Source organism: Silurus meridionalis, chromosome 5 (genome assembly GCF_014805685.1).
Source record: "Silurus meridionalis isolate SWU-2019-XX chromosome 5, ASM1480568v1, whole genome shotgun sequence".
Classification (NCBI taxonomy): Eukaryota; Metazoa; Chordata; class Actinopteri; order Siluriformes; family Siluridae; genus Silurus; species Silurus meridionalis.
In genome coordinates, this window is record NC_060888.1 from 8287544 (window position 1) to 8308029 (window position 20486).

General features: G+C 37.3%; 1 protein-coding gene across 6 annotated transcripts in view; it reads right to left on the reverse strand.

Moving 5' to 3' along the window:
* Positions 1-20486, reverse strand: part of gria3b (glutamate receptor, ionotropic, AMPA 3b) — a 130530-nt gene that overhangs the window by 43763 nt on the left and 66281 nt on the right. For all 6 annotated transcript variants that reach the window (XR_006925804.1, XM_046849229.1, XM_046849226.1 and 3 more), the window contains exon 4: positions 10242-10429. Coding sequence is in view for 5 of the 6 variants with exons in the window: in XM_046849229.1 (XP_046705185.1) it covers positions 10242-10429 (188 nt within the window). In the remaining variant the exon portion in view is untranslated. The remainder of the gene's footprint in view (positions 1-10241; positions 10430-20486) is intronic.

Here is a 20486-nt window from a genome sequence, read left to right on the forward strand (position 1 = left end):
AAAAAATGCTTTGATAATTTTTTCCCAGAACATAATTCCCTTTCAAATTTAATTTCTTTATTCACCAATAGCTTTGCTGATTAAAATAAGTAATTTTTATATTAGAAGTAGAAATATCTCTTTTGTGTACAATTATTATTTATTGCATAATTAAACCGTGGAATAACCGCCATAAAATTTCCTTTCTGCGGACGTTTCGAAATAAATTGATTTTTCATCTTTTTTAAAGTCTGTAAAATATTAATGAAAAACTCTGTAAAGTGCTAAATACTTCTTGATCATCGTATTCGGTGATTTCACTGGAAACGAGTACAAATCAACGCATTTGCCTGGCTCCTTTGCTGACGCAGTGGACTGTTTACTGCCTGAAGGGAATGGCACATGAGATAGCAGAGCTTTGCTTCCACTAATCTGATCTTATCTGGTTGCTCAAGTAGGTCAGTCCATTCTGACTGTGACAGCAAGTTCAAGTCCTGCCAGGGGAGAGAAAGCGAGGTGCAGAAAGTCTGGAGGGGAAATAGTGCGGCGTGCGATGGAACAAGGATCGGGTGAGACATAAGAAATATGACAGCGTGTCGGGGGAAAAAAGGAGTCATTGATAACGGCATATTGCAGAGCAGATAAATAGGACTTTATGATCGCAAATGAATTCTAACCAACTCAGAAGACATTACACATATCTAACAAATAGTCCTCGCTCATAACGTGCGAAGAACTGTGCGAGATCAAAAATAAATTAGACGAATGGTTTCGGCGCTCTACATTTGTGTTTTCCCTAATCGAACACACGATGCGTCAGCTCATGATATAATTATGTAATGCTTCATTAGCTGTATCAGAGCCGTGCAGGCTGAGGAAGTGCATTAACAAAAGCGCAATGGATCTAATTCCAATCCAATTCCAAAGTTACTGCTACAATATCTCAGATGAAGATCTCAAGTTGCTGTGCTGCTGAGTGAGAGTGATAAACGTTGTTCAACATAATGGCCTTGACTTTTGGCTCTGGTAAAGGTCGCTGGAGCCAGTGACTGCATCAGGCCTCTCCCACACACTGATCATGCTGCGGGCCCTCATGAACCTGAGCAGGAGCTGGCTGCAGAACACTGCCTCACAACCTGCAAACCAGCAGGAACCCTCTACAACTTTAGTTCAGGCACAGCACGAGCTTAATGACATTGCTTTTTCCAGAGGCCTGAACCTGGCCTTACCTTTTGCAGATTGCAGCACTTTTGCGAAAAAAAAAAAAAAAGAAAAGCAGTGCACACACAAACTAATTAATTTGCCTTTCCAAAAGCAAGACTGGATGCCATATCAAGCTGAGCTGTAGTCTATGCATTCCAGTCTGTGCTTTAGTCTAACCTTGAGAGGTCTTTTGTCTTTCTGGTCTCCAGAAACTCCCCTATCAGTGTCTTCAGAATCTCAAGGAGCTTAGAGGGGCAAGCCTGTGTAATATTTCATAAGCACTGCATAGTACAGGAATCCTGCTAATAAATAAAAATGATGGTCTGAGGCAGGATTATTCCTGTAGGAGCAGCCTTGAGAGGCATTTAGGTGACTGGATTAGAGGAGTGGTTACAGTTAAAGTGTAGTAAATGCCACTTTCACTGTGACTGTAATCTTCTTTTTTACTGCTTCTATGTCACACATTGATTCCATATCCAGCTCCGTCTCTCTTTTGTTCCCCTGAGGCAGGAAGTGGGTTGAAGGAAGTTTCACTACCCTTTGATGGGCAAAAACGGGCTCATATGACCTTGTGCTCACCTGAAGCCCATGTCTATTCTCAGGGTCCAAAAAAGAGAGAATAATGCAAGAGGTTGTGGAATAAATGGCAAAGTGAGACATTTGCTCCGGACATTCAACAAAAGTCTAGTCTCAGAACTGCTTGGTCATATCAGCTTGTGCCTGACCTTTAACTAAAATGTGACTCAGCACAAACACTAGACCTGCACTAGATATTTGAAGTTGTCTGCAAAGGCCATAGATTGGATAAGACAAAATTAGACTTGAAATTAGTCATGGGCAAATTAGGCAAATCAGTATGCATGGCCACACTACTCTGGCTTATGTGATTGCCCTTTTATACTGGGAGACTGGATGTTTGCAGTTGAACATAAATGAAAATCAAGCTCATTGTGAGAGAAAATTCACAACCCAAATAGGCATTCTCTTAAAGTACATACGTCAAAGGGATTGTGGTGCTTCTGCATGAAAAGATATCCTTTATATGTTTGCTGAAGGGGTCTTTAGACCTGCACAGGTGTGGCATTACACTGATGATAGTAATAATATTTAAGTACAAATCTCTTCTTATTATTATTTCGGCTGCTCCCATTAGGGGGCGCCACAGCGGATCATCCGTCTCCATACTACTCTGTCCTCTACATCTGCCTCTTTCAAACCAACTACCTGCATGTCTTTCCTCACCACATCCATAAACCTTCTTCTTGGTCTTCCTCTTTTCTTCCTTCCTGGTGGCTCCATCCTCAGCATTCTCCTACCGATATACCCCATGTCCCTCCTCTGCACATGTCCAAACCATCTCAATCACTTTCATAGGCTCATTTCTAATCTTGTCCATCCTCGTCACTCCTAATGACCGTATTTCCAGGTTCACATATACAGTTGTCAAAAATGCATTCAGAGGTGAGATGTCATTTGATTTTCTTGATAAAAAAACAAACCAAAAAACCCAGGTACGCCATAAAAAAACAAATAGCCTTCAGAGCCAAGCAACAAACCCCAAAACAGTTCCACTCCCACCTTTTTCATACGAATCTCTGTACGACCTGATCTCACATGTCCAACATCTGATGCATCATCGGTTGTTCCTGATGTAACAGTTACTGCTAATTAACCAATAAACCTTTCCCATTAATCACAGGGACAAAAAAAGGAAAGGACAAAATGGCTTTGATTATCTCAATATCTGCAATAAATCATGATTTTATTCCAAGAAACAAACAGGATGAGTATTTTCTGGTGAGATGCCTTCTAATTAACTTGGAAGGAGTGCTAAGTTATCATATACAGGGTGTCCCCAAAGTTTATATACACAGGGGAAATGAACACATTTTTTTATTTTAGCAAATAGTCTTCCAAAAATTATTATATTTAGTTCACATTATAGATACAAATTCCTTTGACTAAAGAAGGCCATGGTGTAAAAGGGAAAGATGCAATGATCATTAAAAGGAACACAATCGACACCAACATGCATAACACCAAATGTGTTAACACAAGTTCAACATGCGTGGGAAAGAGGATTGTGTGTTTGAAAAAAATTTCATAAAATTAGACGTCTCAATTTTTTCCTTTTGTGAACAAATCGAGGCCCTACGCAGTGTTTGTGTTGTGTTCATAATTAAGTGCTTGATCAGTTTGTATTGTATATTTCATAGACTTTTATAACTATTTTGGTGGAATTTAGATTCATCCCAGAAAAAAAAAGATTACAAAAGGTATGACGAAAGTTAAAATTTACCCCCAAAAAGCAGTAGCATAACCTGGAATTCATTTTCAGAGATGATGAGGAAATAAAAGTACTGCATGATCTGTATATTTAAATTAATTACTGATAATATATATATATATATATATATATATATATATATATATAGAGAGAGAGAGAGAGAGAGAGAGAGAGAGAGAGAGAGAGAGAGAGAGAGAGAGAGAGAGAGAGAGAGAGAGAGAGAGAGAGAGAGAGAGAAGTTGCCAGACTGTGAGGGATCAAAATCTGGCTATTCCGCTATTATTTTGGCATTAAATACATAAACATTTCCATTGCAAATGATTGAATTGTGATATTAATAATAGAGATAAAAATGAGATAAAATCAAATTGTTTTTCTCCTATTTCAGTACAACCACCAGTACTGTACAAGCTGTCACTGTGATATCACTATGCTCAGAGTGTTATCGGAGTGTAAGAATTTACACTCTGGATATAATAATCCTGTGCATATTATATAATATATAATAATTAAATGGATATAATTCTGTACTGTATGCTCACTCACAAACTCTTAACTATGTCTTTGTAAGAAAGAGCATTAGATTCTCTGGGACATGTGGCATTTGATTCCTTCCGCCTTGTGAGGGCTGCGTCAAACCATTTTGATGCATCATTCATCCATTTTGTTATTCAACTCAAGGCCCAGTGCTAAAATGCCACTCAGACTAGATAGAACAGAGAACTACTCTTTGAAACTGAATGGAAACAGTTGGATTAATTTGGATGTCTATAGCTTAACCCTTTCATTCCAAATTCCACTGAGTTTAGACCTTAAATAGTCCCTTGAGCTACAGACTGCAGCAAAGCTTTTAAGGCCTCAGCTTTCTTGGTCTTGCTTCAAATCAAAGACAATGAGCTCAGTGCTCAATGTGCTATTCCTGACCTCTCCGGGTTGGTCCAGTTTTTCATGCTTGTGTCAGTGTGCTGAGTTGGGATCACATGCTCCTTTGATTTCTATGCAGACACAAAAACGTAGCAGGGGAAGACAGCAATCAATTAATGTGGATGTTAGAAGTCAAATCTAAGTAATCTTGAGCTTTGAATGTTCAACACATTTCTTTGTGAATGACTGGGGCTCTTTTATTAAGCTGCTTTTTTAAAAGGGGTTATATTCATTGAGCTCTGGCTGAAATGAAACTTGACTGACATTTCAAAACACAATGGAAAAAGTAAAAGCTTGGATTGCATGATAATTCAGAGATATTTCCTGAAGTGGAAATGGAGCTTTTTTCCCCCTCGCTTTCTGCAATCGAGGTCTAGAAGATACGCGTTCAAAAAAAACCTTTCCCTAAATCTAATGAGTGTTTCTGCTTCATTCAATAATTTATTTTAAAGTGGTGCAATTAGCATGCAACCAACATAAGACTAAACAAATGCAAAATCATTGATAAAAAAAAAGAATATGCTCATCTTAATGGCTAAAATGCTACAGCAATCAAATGACCGAGTTAATTAACTGTACTGTCCATTAACTTGGACTGTAGTTGGTGTCGGCGGTCTGCTGCACTGACTCGGGAGTGCAGTTTGCTTCTGATCATCATCACTGTACCCCACAACATTGTATATCTGCTTCAAATGGACATTTGGTGCAACCCAGATGAGGATGGGTTCCCTCTTGAGTCTGGTTCCTCTCAAGGTTTCTTCCTTATGCCATCTCGGGGAGTTTTTCCTTGCCACAGTTGCTCATCAGGGACAAACATACTTACAAAGAACATATTTATGTTTAATCACCACATTATCTGTGTAAAGCTGCTTTGAGACAATGTTCATTGTTAAAAGCGCTATACAAATAAAAATGAATTGAATTGAATTGAATTGAATTAAAATGAATTTGTATGGGCGGGATTTTTTTCAGGTAACTTTAAAATGAAAATAAAAGATATTGAGTCACTGGACAACTAGCAGCAAATAGGAAAAAGATCCAATGTGGCAACATTACCTATTAAAAGAAACCATCGCACTAACAGAAATTACTGAACTGAACACGAAATGAATATAAAGTAGAGAAGACCCCTATTATTTATTATTATTATTATTATTTTTAGGGAGTTGTTCTTTAAAATGTTTGAGATAATTTCGACCAGAAATTTCAGAAAATCAGCCTTGTAACATCTGACCCTAAATCATTACTCTAGAACAAAATCCCAGTGGGAGAACACTCACAACTGGTTTTCTAGGCAGTCTCTTATCTGCTCTTCCTCTCCCAGTCCTTAGTCCAAACGTCAAATGACAAGTTTTTTTAAGCATGTAAATGAGGGCCCTCTAATCCATTAGTGAGGATGCATATCATGAATATCACTGTTGCAGCAGAAAATCAAGAGCTCACCCATCTAGAGCTTCTTCTTTTTGGAGAAACAAAGCTAAAATGACCCCCTTGCACTCGACTGTACAGTATGCAGCAAATGTTGGGGTGGATTTCCTGGAGCAGGTTTCACTGCTGTTTTCTTGATTTGGCTTATTGTCTGGTGTACTCTATCTATCTGTCTGGCACTACAAACTCAATTGCAGACTTTGAACAGCTTGAAAGCCTTGGGCTTCACCCAAATGCCATTCATTCACAGGGACTCATTTTTCAGATGAACTGAACAGGCTGTTGCCTGTAAGCTGACTTCTACATCAAAAAGCCAATGAGGGCCCACAAATGATCCCAGCAAATGATATATTCAATACACATGCACCCTAAGGATACTGTACATGACACATAGCTATATTAGAGTAATCATTCAAAATGGGAACAAATAAGAGTAATTTCATTAACAATAAATACAAATGGGGGAAAAAAAGGTAAAAAATCCCATATAAATTTGTGAACATTTGCAATTAGGAGATAATCACAAATTTGTTTTTTTTTTATTAAACTTTTAAGTTAAATGGGCTCCCTGATCTGTGACCAGAAGCCAGTGGAGCAAAGTGGAGAAATGGGACACTCTATCCACTGCAACCACAGGAAACTTACCAATATTGGGTGTTTGTGAGCTCAAGTACATAAAGGGGTTAGATAGTAGTTTCCTCTGAGTGTATTACGCTGCTCTGTGACACAGCATGAGCAGCAGCTTAAAAAGGTGATGTTGGCTGCCTTCACAAGTCTTGGAAGAAGGATGTGTTAGCCCTCACCCTCTATAGTTGGTCAATGTTGGATAAAAGGTGAGAGAGTGTGAATTGGCAGGTGACCAAATTGAGGATAGCTGGCTGTAACAAGTTGCCTTAGAGTGTACAGAATACCTGTAATACATGTTACCTTTTATAGGGAATAAAGAAAGCTGCATAGATTTGTCAAAACTAAGTTTTTTTCCCAATTGAGGGCTTAGGACTCTTTCAATTTTACATGCTGGGGCAATCTCAATAGCTGATTGTATCCACAAGCGGGATAATATATTCTGCTCCATATCACAACATATCATACAATCTTAATAGAACGCCCTACATGCAGCCATATCATTCTCACATTGGCTATGCTTTCCCACACAACCTGATTGAGACAGATAGGCCCTGGACCTAGCTGTCCTCTTGAGCAAATATGAGCCTCTGGAGACCCCAGGCACCTCCACCTGAGTAGCTTTGCTTAAAAACCATAAAGGAGAGCATGCATACTTCACTGGCTGGCAATAAAAAAGCGACTCGCCTCTTTTCTGCGTGGCTTATCTCTACTCTCACTCACAGCAGCAGAGCGTCATACACTGATGGAGTCTGTGGCTGCCCATTTCTGATCCTGACATTGCAGTTCCATCCTACTGTCATTCACTGAACCAAAGTCCAGAAGCTTCTCTGAGCCTCTGCAGTGTGTGGAGATTAGTCCTATTACATTCAATTTAGTCAGAGTATGCTGAAGTGCGAGGGAAAAAAAGGGTACTGTCTGCCCTAGAGGCCAATAACTGGGACTTCCTGCTTTAATTTCCCCTAATTCTTCTCTTCTTTCTTCAGTTTATCTCTTGACTTAATCTTCTGAAATATTAAGCAGAAATGCAGTCTTAAGAAGGGGTCGAGGGTAAAACTGACTTTCATTATAAGCATGGAAAAAATTTTGATTGGAATTTTAAAGCACATAACTTGAATATATTAATGCTGAATGATATCACAGTTAAAGTTTTAAAACCAATTAAAAGAAAAAAAGATACCCGTTATTGTCACGTGAAGCCTTTCAAAATGATAATTAGTAATTCATATTTTCTCTCTTTAAGCTTACGAGGAGTTTATGTTCTCCAAGAAACCAAGAAATAAGCCATTTTTTGAAAAATGTCATTTTGGTTTGCAAAGATATACAAATTATTTATAAATATAAAATATGCCACTGTCTGTATCTGTTTAGTTCTCCAAATATGTGTATGTGCATCTGCATTTAAAACATGGATACTATTGAAAATGATTCCTGCTTATTCCTGACATAGGCAGATTCTAAGCATGACTAAATGAATAAATATATGAATAAATGTTGTAAATGAACATGGTCTTAATTTGTCATATATATATATATATATATATATATATATATATATATATATATATATATATATATGACAAATATATATGATGTGCACATCCAGCAAATAAAACCGTCCGTGTGGAAACATAGCAAAAGTAAAGTTTGATGTCCTGATGATTTACATAATTTAAAACACTATAAAAATAATTACTTTAAAACATTTACTATATATATATATATATATATATATATATATATATATATATATATATATATATATATATATATATATAATGCAAATAAACATTTGCATAAAACATCCATATTTGTCCATGCCCATGTTGATTAGAGTATTAAAAACGTACTAAAATACATATAGAACAGATAAAAATGCATGATTAACTCATGATAATCATTCGCTTAATTTTATGATCTCAAGGGACAATACCATAGAAATTAAACTTATGTATTTTAGAGTAGTCAATGTACAGCTTGTATAGCAGTACAGATTTACTGTCCTCTAAAAATAACTCGACATACAGCCATTATTGTCTAAATAACTGGCAACAAAAGTGAATACACCCTAAGTGAATATGTCAAAACTGTCCAAAGTGTCAACTTATTGTTTGAGCACCATTGTTCTCAATTAGTGCCTTAATCCTCCTTGGCATGGAATTCACCAGTGTTGCACAGGTTGTTGCTGGGATCCTCTTCCACTCCTTATTTGACATCATGGAGTGGCCTCTTTCTCACCAAGCTTCTTGCTGATGGTCTTTTAGCCCATTCCAGCCTTTTTTGGCTTTGCAGGTCTACAAACTTTGAAAGCTCTTTGGTCTTGCATTTACATTTACATTTACATTTGCGGCATTTAGCAGACGCCCTTATCCAGAGCGATGATGGTGCCCATGCCCATGGTGGTGGAGAGGTTTGAATGGAAGAGGGTGATTCTGTGACGGCTGCCTTTTATCCCCTTCTCGAATTGATATTAGGAATACTTTCCTAAAGGGCCAAGATTAATTTGGGTGTGTGGGAGTCAGGATTCTTGCTGGTTCGTAGGGGATCACATACTTATTTAACTCTTCTTAAAAAAAATTATTAATTTATAACCTTTTTATGGATTTTTTTAAATAATATACATATATTCTGTTTCTCTCTTTTAAAATAAACCTACCATAAAAATTCTAGACTTTTTAATTTTGTTCAAGGAGGGAAGCAGGAGATCAAATAATTATTTCCCCCACTGTATTTGGCCACTCCATCACCTTCACCTTCAGAAAGGCAGTTTCCATCTTTGCAATGTATTTGTGGTTGTTATGTTGGTAAACTGCCATTGCGCCCAGTTTCTAAAGGGAGGGCGTCATGTTCTGCTTCAGAATGTCACAGTACGTGGTGGAATCCATGCTCCCTCCAATGAACAGCAGCTGCCCAGTACCAGCAGCACTTATTCAGCCCCAGACCATGATTCTACCACCACCATGCTTGACTGGAGGCAAGACACAATTTTCTTGGTGCTCCTCACCAGGGAGTCGCCAAACATGTTGGACAGCATCTCAGCCAAACACGTTTATCTTGGTCTCACCAGGACACAGGACATGGTTCCAGTAATTTATGCTCTTGGACAGGTTGTCTTCAGCAAACTGTTTGCAGGCTTTTTGTGAGCCAACTTCAGAAGAGTCTTCCTTCTGGGTGGATGGCCATGCAAACCGACTTGTTGCTGTGTGAGGCGTATTGTCTAAACACTGACAAGCAGACCTTCCACTTCTACATCCTTTAAAGCAATGCTGGCAACACTCATGCATCTATTTTTTTAAGCCGGTTTCTGCACCTGGGGCACGGCACGAGGACTCAACTTCTTTGATCAACCCTAGCGAGGCCTGTTCTGAGTGGAACCTGTCTAATATAATCAGTAGCAACAATTCTAATTCTCAAATCCTCAGAGTTCTTTGCCATGAGGTGCATTTGTTAAATATCCAGTGGTCAGTATTAGAGAATTGTACACAAAGCATCAAATTTTAACTGCTCTTATACAAGATACATACATTTGTATGGACAAAAAAACAAGAACATGATTAAGTGGTTTTGCATGTTTAAACAACATAAAGCTATTTTGACAATAACTGCTGTATGTAAAGTAAATCGTTATTGCTATACAAGCTGCACATTGACTATAAAATATATCCAAGTTTCATTTCTATAGTATCCCTTGAGAAGATATACTAAAATGGTTGCTGAAATGCGTTTGGGTAACTTTTGGTTCTATTAACCTGCAAATCCATGCAGTTTGTTGGGAAAAGAGCGAGAGATCCTTTACCTGTTCTAAGATAACGTTGATCCTCTCCACTTCGCAGTCAATGAGATAGCGTTTCTCCTGCCTCCTGTCCATTTCCTCAAGGATCCGCCTGTATTCCTGTGGGTCTGTCACACTCCCCACTGATCGAGCTGTCACCTGCCAGTTGTTTGCCACTGCTGCCTCCATTATGGCTTGGAGTATCGAGAATCCTTAAGACAAAAACAGTATTGTGTTAGACCCTGTGCCCTTTAAAGTGTATTTGTGGACCCATGTAAAATGCAACATTGACATTTTGTTTATTACAAAACAGAATGTCTGGATATTAGAAACATCACAACATGGAAGGTTACCCTTTGGCATAAAGTGCACAAAAAATGTGTGTTTAATGTAGATATTTGAAAGGTTGCGACATGCACTGGAGCTTAATGAGAAATTCTATGGAAAACGTGGCTGAGGTGTAAAGCACAAAGACTTTTACAGTAAATTTTTTGTGATTCAGGTGGCATTTCTTGAGACAAAGGGTCAGATCAAAGATGGGCAAAGACAAATGTTTTCTTTCATGTCCAGGAAAAACTCATTTTGGATATTTAGAAGGAATCAACTGTGATTTGCTTCAAGGTACCCAAATTACCTCCTTCCAACTCCATAATGAATATTAAGATGATAATTTGGCAGTAATCAGCCATCGACATAATTATTTTCCTTAAAGCAATAGACTATATCAATTTTATATAATATATTGTACATGCTTATTTTGCATTAAAATACTGTATAATAAGTTCATTCCATCTAAACATTTTGGATGGCAGAGGTTCAATAAAAAAATCACCCCAAATCACAGGTCCCCAGCCACTGCATTATTACCACTGCTCTATTTTAGCACATCACAATTCCAAATTATACAATTTGTTAATAACCTTAGTCAACCTTCTTGAGTTAAGAACAGAAAATTGATAAAAATGGAAGAAGGTGGTCAAACGTGCAGGCTGCCAGCTTTCAAATAAAATTAATAATAGCTTTATTACCAAGTATGTTTACACACACAAGGAATTTGACTCGCTGACAAGAGCTTCCAGGGCAGGAGAGAGTACAGACATAGTGACATACATAGGAATTACACAGTAGAGATGCAATATTGCACCGTAATTAAAGTAGCTGTTAAGTAGGACAATGATTTTGCATACCATTGCATGAATTACTGCCTGACACATAATAATATTATTATATTTATTTACAATCAAATGATTATTCAGTTATAGACTAGTTGCTATGAATACAGGTGCCATCAATTGTCTTCTTATGAATGACATGTTTATTATTGAGTCAGTGTTGCTGAAGCAAAGTAGCCTTTCGTTACCAAACACCAAGTAACTGAATTAGGATACAATTATGAGTCATTCGCAAACTATTCAACATTAAACTGTTGGTTACTTTAAAACTAATCTTCATCTGGGAGATCACAGGGATTATGTATGTGAATATTTGATCGGTTAATTGGCTATATGTCAGATTTATTGCATGACTCGGCCAGAGAAATCAAAAATTGTTTACAACAGAATCATTGTAATGGCTGGAGAAATTGATCAAATAGCCAAATTGATGGAAGGTTTCGAAGAGATTTGGTGCCCTTGTAAAATAATTTTTTTATATTTTTAAAATAGAAAAATACAGTAGTTTATTTTTATATATGGTGTGGCTGCTGTATTTTATAATTTTTTGATACACTTAAAGTTAAGAAATTTGGTATTTCATTTTTAAATATATTTTGATCTATGTTTGCTCAACCCTGGACACACACAGGATATAATAAGGCAGGTTAATCACAAATAAAGTGTATACAATCAGTAAAAAATAAAAAAAGAAAGAGAAACGAAAGCAGGGGGCAGAGACTGAGCGGAACAGAACTACACAAGTAAAATCTGTGACATATTTCAAGGCACATAATTCATGCAAACTATATGACACTGACTTTATCATCAGTTCACACAAAAAGTTCCAAAAGACTACAATTATATATGTAGGGCTGTAACTAATCCAGTAAGATGAGGCATAGACTATTTGGCTGTTTGTTTATCTTATCAGGTAAATTATAAAAAAATGTGTCGATATTTGCTTTGCCTATTCCACAATGCACAAATGAAATACAACATTACAGTGTTACAAGGCTTTTGTCTTTCAATAAATTAAATAATCAGTATGCCACTGCCCTGGATACCTGATTAAGATCCTATTACTAATCAATGAAACAATCTAGATACTGTATGACTATAATTTAAGATGCAATGCATCAGCCATAAAATTTCCTCATAATGAAATTTTCCAGTTTAAAAAGGCAACGTTATCCAGCCCAATGTTAACGGCTACTTGTTAATTTGGGTTTATTAATTTTACTTGGATTATTTTTTCTAAGGTAACACTGAGATAATTAGATGAAACCTGCAAACCTTTTGGTACTCTGCTCTATGAGTCATCATGAGGCCATACAAAATCAGTAATTATAAACATAGTGAAAGAGGACAATTAAATACAGCCCAAGAGCAAAGCCTAAGGAACTTAAATCTTCCTTCGGATTTATCTGTGTACGTGCTTAACATGGAACTAGGCTACTTGTTTCCCCTTTGAAAAATCACGCTTTTCTGTCCATGCCTCCCAAATACAGATGGAACTGGAGTGCTGATTTTGGTTGATGATTAATACAAGTGCACAGCCTGCACCAGTCAATTCGGGATTATGCAAAATAATTCCGTGCAGTTTGAATGGAGCACAGGCTGAAAGGACATGCCAATGACAAAGCGAAGTGTCTTGTCGGCAATTCTTTATTCTGAATACGTGGGACTTCTTTTTTCCCCTGGTTTTTGCTTAGTCCCTTGCAGCTCAGTCCTTGCTGTCTCGGGCGCAGCATGGAGCTATCACAACATAGCTTTACACTCTGCGAAATGACCTTTCCAAAGAAAAGCTCGCCAACCAGACAGAACAAATGCCCCATATGCCACCCATCCACGAAACGAATCAAAACGGAACTGAAAGAAAAAAAGGGGTGCGTCATGCCCTCCCAGCTCATCTGGAAACATAAAAAAAAAATCAAATATGTGAAAAATACCAACGATCCTACTTTCACTCGTAGAATATCACGACTTTGATCATAATTTGGTTCTGCAATGGAGCTAAAGACCAGTCACAGAAGAAAACCAATATAAATGTCATCTTTTCACACCATTTCCTTTTTCAATCAAAACCACATATCATTTATTTGATTCTAATACCTTCATATCTAAATTAGAAAATATAATGACTATCGAGCCGCAAGTATAATGGTTAGGTAATAGGATCTTTCTAGTCAAATATCTTGTGGAAGGAATAAAGCTTAACACTGTTTAATAAATGCAACATCATACCTTTTTAACAGTTGTACATTTTTAACCATTTTAGGATATGCATTGAAGCAGCTACCGTATTTTTCGGACTATAAGCCGCCACTTTTTTCCCCACGTTTTGAACCCCGCGGCTTAAACAACGAAGCGGCTAATTTATGGATTTTTCCTGGGTTTTTTCCAGTTTCACAAACTTCAAGCCAAAAAACGAGCGACATAACATTAGACCAATAAAATTGCAGAACGGATACGATCAAACGCACTTCACCTGTGTTCTGAGCTGCACGGCATCGGGAGAAAAAACTTCCACCGGTGGTGATTTTTAAACGCACGATGATGCCAAAAGATAAACTCCCGAGAGTAATAGTTGTGAAAGGAAGGAGGAAGACAGTGAACAATAACTTTCTTGGTAGGCTACTGTTTAGATACAAGCCGTTGTAACATGTTGAGTCTGGGTGAAGGGATAGCTCGACTCCAGTTGCAACAGAAATCATATAAACACAGACAGGTTTCCAAAACTCGTGCTTTTTTATTTTTTTTGGCAACAGCGTTACGGGTTAGTCAAAGAAACTTAGAAATGAGCATCAGAAAATAATAAGGACATATTCCTCGGTCTTGCACACATGCAGTAATAGCGGAAAAATGCGGCGGCAGGCTATTCCCAAAATGCCGCTCTGCTCTTAAAGGAGCCACAACATATTTCACCTGTTACACCATGTAACAGTCACTGTCTTTCGTTAAAGCCTGTGTAAAGTTAATTAGTTTCAGTGTAGACACGGCTTATAGACAAGTGCGGCTTATTTATGTTCAAAATAAAAATCTTTGTAAAATTTTGTGGATGCGGCTTATATACGGGTGCGCTTAATAGTCCGGAAATTACGGTATATAAAGTTGTTTCCTTACCAACATTTGGCTTTCTGTAAATGGAGAAAAAATTTGCATATCAAAGTGAAGATTTTACTATGAAGAATTTTAGTAAGACTTGAATTTAAATTAATTTTTATTAAAGTTTTAATTTAAGTATATATATATATACTTGCTCATGCAGGTTTTGCCCCAGTCACTGATATTGTATATAATCCTTTATGAGAATCTCTGGCCCTTGAACTGTGCATCAAAGAGAAAGGCAGACATGCTTGTCAGAACGAATTCGTCTCTCGGAACAAATTAGACACATAGGCTAATATGCTCTGATACACCATTAAATGAATCAGGGTGACATTCAAATGTTTCTAGTGGCAGTGAGGCACCTCAATTTTAGCTAAAAGCTAAGCAGTGAACAGGCATAGAAAACAGACCTTCGTTTCTCTGCCCATCTCATTTTTATGCTGGGCCTGGGCTGTATGTGAGAAGGCCACACATTTGGGACACAACCCACATTATTGTGATTATCATCAAATCGGTCTTTTCATTTCGGAACAGTCGATTAATACAAGCACAATCTCGGGCACAGCGCTACAAGCCAATATGAATGGGAACAACAGAATTCATTTAAGATTCTTTAAAAGATTCAATTCCCTTTTGAATACACATTTTTATGGAAATTAGGAGATGAAATCTGGCTTGGGGTAAATATACAGTGGAATGGATGTGCTTTGTCTGTGCTTCTCCTAAGTCAGCAGAAAAGTTTTCCCAGTCATATATAAAACTCTGACGTTAACCAACTATAAAGGCAACTCTGAAGCACTCTTTCGCTTCAACTTGAACTAGACTGAGCAGATGTGCTGAAATATACAGTATAATGCTCTATTGTTTTCAATGCTAAGAAATGAAAAAGCTAATTAATTTTGAAGCTTGAACTGAGACTATAATTTGTCACTGCATATTTCGCACACTATTCAGTCTTGGTGAATAGTCATTTATAATAAGCAAACCCTCTGTTTTTGGGCCAGAGACCATAGGGAATATGATCCAAATATATATCAATTGGCCACTTTAAAAAAAAAATCTAATCAGATAGGCTACAAAAGCAGAAAACTACAATATCCTCCACTTCTGCCAGCCAAGACGTGAAGCTTTTAAACTGTACAATATCTGAGTTGCTGAATTGCACTTTTGTCACATGATTGCTTGATTTGATTTATTGTTTGAATGAGTGCAGGTATTCCTAATAAAAGTGGTTGGTGAGTGTATCTATATGTTCACCCTCTGGCAACTCTCTCTCAAACCCTGCCATATGCAATCAGCATTTTAAGTATGCAAACCCGAGCTGTGCGACAGTGCGTCGAATGTAATGCGTTGGGCCACATAAATTCAGAAGACGACGACAAGATTTCCTTATCGGGATCTATAAATTCCCCATGCTGGGGCGATGCAGCGAGACGATGGAGGCTGTTTCTGATTACACTCCTGAGAGCTCATCATTCCTTTGAGCCAGGCACTTTTTAAAATGCCATAAAGCTGCCGAGTGTGGCAGAGTCACTGGAGTTGGCTGCTTGTTAATGCAGTCACGGCCTGAACTCTGTCGTTCTTAAACCCCCCCTCCTTACCAACTGGCATATGCCTGCTTGAGCGGGTCAACATTACTTAATCCCCACACACACATATCCACCCACTGTGCAATCCCTTTTCGTCTTACCCCATCAGAGTTGATGGGAGTCTGCATTATCATCTTTGGTGCTCTTTGATGCTGTGTCGACAACTTCAGAGATAAAGAAGTGTAGCAGAGCCACTGTCGTCTTCCTTTAATCTGCAGGCCAGCTAGAAGGCTGAATCTAACCACACTATTCATTTGCTCAGTGTTTACATTGCTCATGACGTGCCAGTCCAAGCATTCTCGGCTATAATGTAAATATAGATTGGACTGTATCAGCGGTGTACTTGGCATCTTGACTCTCGGTATGATGTGCTGGCTTCCCACAGGCCAAGTCGATTCATAAGCTCACTTATCCAGATCAATATGAACATAAAAGACAAAGCAGGACCACTCAAATGTTCATTCATCGAAATAAATGCATAGTAATTCCCCAGAACATACTACATCTGATCTATAAAATCTGTGCAATTGTTAATCAAGGCCAACAAAACAATTAAAGCACACACACATATATTTCTTATATTTTTCTTTAGTAGAAATGTTTGGGTGTATGTGTATAGATCTCTCATCCAAATATCCATGTTGGACTTAAACCTGACGTGAGCATGGCCTATTTTTAAACGGTTGCTTTAAAATGTATATTGAATTAAATATAAAGTCTGCCACTATGCCCACTGAACAAAAAGAAACACAAAAAACTAGAAATGCTAGCACTGTAAACATGTTCTATGACTTTGTCACTTCAAAACATATTTGATATTATATATTTTTTTTAATCACAGAGTACTTGTTCTTGTTAGTATTGTGATATAACAAATTCGGTATAAGAAATAAACCCACTTCAATACAATAACAATATAGTAAAAACACAAATATATATATATATATATATATATATATATATATATATATATATATATATATATATATATATATATAGCATATAAATAATTTAAATCGATGTAATATATAAAAATATTATTTAAAAGCTTACAAATATTGAAAATATTGTCTTACTTACATGTTTGTTACCCATAGTTCCAGCATTCTGCCATGTGGTTCATGTCAGTTTATTCAAACTTGTTTTGGTTAAATTTGGGACTTTAATATTTGTGCTCATTCCTACTATTATAAATTGGTCTTAAAAGAGTGAAAAAGCTCATTGTATTAGCAAAATTATGGGGTTGCTTATAAGGGTTTATTCAACTTATGTCATTTTTGGATTTATGTCATGAGTCTTGAAATTAATAAACAAAGCATGGCTAGATGTTTCTCTATAAACAAACTACTATCCCCATATAAAACATGCCCAGGCAGCTACTACAGATGCAGCTATTAACTGATAGTGCAGCCTCTAGTGCAATATTTAGCATTTTCTATACACCAGTCAGTATGAAATTACATGTGATATATTGTACAATATCTACATGTGCAATACACTATCCAAGTGCAATAACTGTGCTATAATTAGATTTTGTGTATGACTGCATGCATTTGCATATTCAAATTAGTTAGTGTGTGTTATTCTTTTTATTTTTCATATTTTAAATGATTTTTTGATTTTTTTGTTACTAAACTATTGTTTATATTGAGGTTCTCACACTGGAATTTCATTATATTGTGTATGATGACAAAGAAAAATGTATTCTGTTCCACTCTACTTGAATATGTATCTGTATAAAACATGTAATCTGTTTATTTTGAATAACATACTCATATTTGGTTAAAACCTTGGCATAAATAACGGTAAACCCGAATCTATTTGGAAATATTGTCAGGTTACTGTGCTGTGGTAACATTTGTGTACCCTTGAGCTCCCGTGGCTGCCTTTTAAAGTGATGTTTAACGTCTTTGTTCTGTTAGATATGTGTTGTGTGTTTGTTGAATTCTGGGTTTATCCAGTAAGCCTGTACATGTGCTGTAAATATGAGTTGCTCCCCTAGTCAAACCCCCTTGAAACGCTGATGCTACAATATGTACGTTTCAAAATCGCCTCATTACCCCGTAAATGTATTTTCCTAAGGAAAAAAAAACTAGATTATTCTAAAAACATTTCCTTTTACTGAACAGGCACCGATGCCGCCATGTAAATGGTGCAGGCTGCTGGAAGCACACAGTATAACAGTAGCTTCAGCCTCGTCGTTCGAACCGGATCTTAACAGGATGAAGTTTGAAGTGTCACCCATGGCGGCCCAGCCGTAATTGAATTTACTTGTATCTAATCTCCTTTCCTTTTGCGGATGTTTCTCCCAGGCTGCTCATTAAAAGACCTGAGCTGGTAAGGCTTGTCACCCGCATTTCTGAGCTCTTCTCTGCGCTATTTCAGTCTCTTTACCAGGCAAGGGGAGTAAATTGTCCAATTTCCCCGGTCTCTACATGCACTCTGATCTATTCCTTTACAACTTCACTAACACCGAAGCATCTCTAACACACACTTGATTTGGCTCTTTATCCGCTATCTTATTATGCCACTGGCTAAATATACAAGGCAAGAAAATGGAAAAATGAAGCACAGATCAAAAAGAACGTGTATAACATTTTCTGTAAATGTGTACAAGTAATTTGTAAATTGTAATAAAAATCTTTTCTTTTCATATTTATTTTTTACTGCGCACAATGTGGTATCTAGATCTAACCAGTTGAGAAAGAGATGCTTAAATGCTTGGTTTTTTAGAAAGAAACGTTTGAAGGACAGAGTGGAAATAAATGGAAGATGAAAGTAGGGCCTTTGTAATTGCCCTTCCTCTCTGAGCTTAATGTTTGAATGATGGAGCCACTGTGTGAAATCAACAGCCTGCTCATGAATCTGTACTGAAAGTGAATAGAATCCATCGAGATAAGGCTCGAACGGCTGGCACAGGGGATTATGGCACAGGACTTTCGCAGAGCCCTGGGTTACCACGAAATAGAAAAAAATTCTTGAAAATCCACCTGAGACTCTTTTTTCGACTCGATAAGGTAGATAAGGGCCCACACAATTTCTGACCACACGCATCCGAATAAAAGTGCCACAGAGTCACAGTTCAACCATGAGATATAGGAAAACAGACCACACTGCCTTTGAGCTAGTGCTAAATTCATCGTTTATTATCCTTCAAATACTTAACCCCCTCCTTTTTTTATTTTTAGAATGAACATAATGAGTAGATCTTCTTTTATACTTTATCTTTATATCTTCTTTATTTTCATGACATTTGATTAAATGCATGTCTCTGTGCTGCTCTGTATGCCACTAATATTGATGTGAAGCTCAACACACTAAGGTATCTGAACCAGGAAAATAGGTTGGCGTTGTCAAATCTAGGGTTTCTGAATCACGGATTTTGGATCCTACCTGTCTCACCTCCTTTCTGCCACAAATTAAAATTAAAATTAAATTTAAATTAAATTTAAATTGAAATTAAAAAGCAATTGTGCTGGAATATTTCTGTGTGTGTTCTGCGAGTTACAGAGAGGGCAGTGAGGGAAAAAGAAAAAAAAAATTGAGCTTTTGATTTAGCATTTTCCAACTAATTAAAATGATCTCAAGCCAAGCACAGTCCTAATCACCCAGACAGCTGACGCATGAAGCTAGGAAAGCAGAGCAATGCATAAAGCATAGCTTAAAAAAAAAAAAAGACGTATCCATCACGATGGAGGGTCCCTTGCTGCTGCCTTTCATTATGACGGCCCACACTGCTGCGGCCCGAGGCTCAGCACACACACACACACACACACACACACACACACACACACACACACACACACACACAAGCACCTGTATGGATGTTCGGTGTAAAGCGCACCTCTGCAGAAACACAGCCTACACTCATGGACACGATGCAATTATCCGTTACATCAGCCAAGTGAGTCATAAACTGAACTGAAAATATAGATTTCCTTCTCACTGTGATATAAAGAAGGACATTGCATATCTTACATAGCTTTCCTCTGGATATCTTATCTACCTGAAAATTTGTTTGAAACCTCAGAATCTGAGTTGAAATCTGATCGCATTATTTATCTCACAAGCAAAGAATAGCATGAAAATAGCAAGACATCAAGGGGCAACAAATTGAAGGTAAAATATGGAACTGACAAGCAATGCAACACGAATCATACTGTTTTTCTCTCACCCCTTTGCTGCATTTGTTACCGAATTCTATACCGCCAATGAACACCTAGCATCACATACCAACAGTATCAGCTATCTCATTCTGATTAAGTCTTGTTTCTCTCGGCAATTGTATTAGCCTGAGCTTCTCATCCATACTTAGTAGTTGTGATGGAGATTCAGCAAAGAAAAGCTGCATGTTAAATAAGAACACTGTGTCGGATTTATGAACAAACCAAGGCCATGAATAAAAAAGGAACTGCCAT